At 51.9% G+C, this 2243-nt stretch overlaps 1 protein-coding gene across 1 annotated transcript; it reads right to left on the bottom strand.

Moving 5' to 3' along the window:
* Nucleotides 1–326: 326 nt before the first annotated feature.
* Nucleotides 327–1745, bottom strand: CNR1 (cannabinoid receptor 1). Its single transcript, XM_068985402.1, has 2 exons — nt 1684–1745; nt 327–1584 (listed from the first exon to the last, which is right to left on the bottom strand). Exons 1-2 carry the CDS (start codon nt 1743–1745, stop codon nt 327–329), a joined length of 1320 nt encoding a protein of 439 aa, XP_068841503.1.
* Between the last annotated feature and the right edge of the window lie 498 nt (nt 1746–2243).

Raw genomic sequence — 2243 nt, 5'->3', positions numbered from 1 at the left:
AATGGCCTTTTTCTATGTGTACTTGGGCTTTCAACTGTGTAGCCGGAAGTGTCTCTCTTATTTCATTGAGACTCTGCAAGGACCTTCCAGTCCCTGAAGCCACAGGCTCTCTTCCCTGTAAACCTCCAGAGAACTGAGTTTGAGGACCTACACTATAGAAACGTTACAGAACTGATAACTGATCATGGTGAAAATCACCTTTTCACTGAGTGTGGTCAACTTAAAAAAATATAACCGATGAGAGGACAGACGCTTCTGGGTTTCGAGCTTTAAAAAAAAGAGAGAGAGGGAATTTCTTTTTCTGTGCAGCCAGGGAAGTGTCTGGCTCACAGAGCCTCGGCAGACGTATCCGTGGACACAGACATGGTCACCTTGGCGATCTTGACCGTGCTCTTGATGCAGCTCTCCGCGGCCCTGTGGACGCTGGCTGCATTGTTGGCGTGTTTGTGCAGGCAGTCCGAGTCCCCCATGCTGTTATCAAGAGGCTGTGCGGTGCCTTCGCAGGAGGGGAACATGCTCCGGAAAGCATGTCTCAAGTCCTTGCTCCGCAGAGCATAGATGATGGGGTTCACTGTGGAATTCAGCAGGCAGAGCATGCTGCAGAACGCAAACACCGTCTTAATGAGCTTGTTCATCTTCCCAAAGACGTCGTATACCATGATCGCGAGCAGAGGGCCCCAGCAGATGATCAAAACCACCAGGATCAGGACCAGGGTCTTGGCCAGCCGAATGTCCATGCGGGCTTGGTCGGGCCGTGTCACCTGCACCTTGCCATCCTCGGACGTGTGGATAATGATGCTCTTCTGGGTACCACGCTGGATCATGCGGACAGCGTGGCTGTGCGCCTTCCAGAGGATGTACATGTAGGCATACACGATGAACAGCAATAGCACGCTGGTGACCCCGATCCAGAACATCAGGTAGGTCTCGTCGATGAGAGGGAAAATGTCTGAGCACACGGATTGCAGTTTCTTGCAGTTCCAGCCTAGCAGGGGCAGCACGGCGATCACAATCGCGATGGTCCACATTAGGCAAAACGCCACCACAGCCTTGGGCCTTGTGACGATCCTCTTATAGGCCAGGGGCCTGTGAATAGATATGTACCTGTCAATGGCCGTGAGGAACAGGCTGCCCACCGAGGCCGTGAACGAGGCCGTGACCCCACCCAGTTTGAACAGAAACACATTGGGGCTGTCTTTGCGGTGGAACACATGGAAGTCGACAAAGCTATAGACGAAGATGACGCTCCCCAGGAGATCCGCGACAGCCAGGCTGCCGATGAAGTGGTAAGAGGGCCGGCAGCGGAGGCTGCGGGAGTGGAGGATGACGCACAGCACCAGCAGGTTCTCCAGGACCGTGAAGGTGCCCAACGTGAGGGACAGCACGGCGATGGCCAGCTGCTGGCTGGGGTTCAGGATCATGAAGCACTCCATGTCCATAAAGTTCTCCCCGCACTGAATGTTCTCGTCATTCTCCTTGTAGGAGGACAGGGACTTGTTGTAAAATTCGGTGAGGTTCACCTGGTCTGCTGGGACCAGCTGAGGGCTGTCCCCTGCAGTCATCTTTTCTTGGAAGGGACTTCCCCTGAAGGAAGTCAGAGGAAATTTCTGTGGGAAGTACCCTAATTTGGATGCCATGTCGCTTTTGATATCTTCGTACTGAATGTCATTGGCACCCACGTACAGGAGGTCTGTGGTGATGGTTCGGAAGGTGGTATCTGCCAGGCCGTCGAGGATGGACTTCATCCCCTCCGTCTTCAATCAGGCCACACACAGAATGACTGAGAAAGAGCCCCTGAGCGGGGGACCCTGATGGGAGGGAAAACAGATAAGCTGAATGGTGAGAGAACCAGGAGAATTAAAACATACCAACCACAAAAAATCCCCCCAAACATCTGTAAACATCCCAACAATGTACCCTCATGTTAATTTATTCCTATCTCTAAACATAGGTATAATCCTTAGCCAATCATGGAACTGGGAGAATTAAAACACACCATCAACTGATGTTAGGGAAGATTGAGAGCAGGAGAAAGGGGTGACAGAGGATGAGATGGTTGGATGTCATCATTGACTCAACAGGCATGAGTTTGAGCACACTCCCTGGGAGACAGTGAAGGACAGGGAAGCCTGGTGTGCTGCAGTCCATGGAATCACAGAGTCGGACATGACTGAGCAGCTGAACAACAACAACCAACAAAAAATCCCCACAGATGATTGTAAACATCCCAACTGTGTACCTAC

The sequence above is a fragment of the Capricornis sumatraensis genome, chromosome 13 (genome assembly GCF_032405125.1).
Source record: "Capricornis sumatraensis isolate serow.1 chromosome 13, serow.2, whole genome shotgun sequence".
NCBI classification, from domain to species: Eukaryota; Metazoa; Chordata; class Mammalia; order Artiodactyla; family Bovidae; genus Capricornis; species Capricornis sumatraensis.
Note: the sequence above shows the minus strand (reverse complement) of the source record. Positions and strands in the feature narration are given on the sequence as shown.

What these genes read in the sequence shown, in the direction of transcription:
- CNR1 (XM_068985402.1), bottom strand. Translation starts at nt 1,745, where the DNA reads ATGAAGTCCATCCTCGACGGCCTGGCAGATACCACCTTCCGAACCATC. An exon ending in ACCATCACCACAGACCTCCT is followed by an intron (nt 1,585 to 1,683) that starts GTACGTGGGTGC and finishes GACTTCCTTCAG; the next exon opens with GGGAAGTCCCTTCCAAGAAA.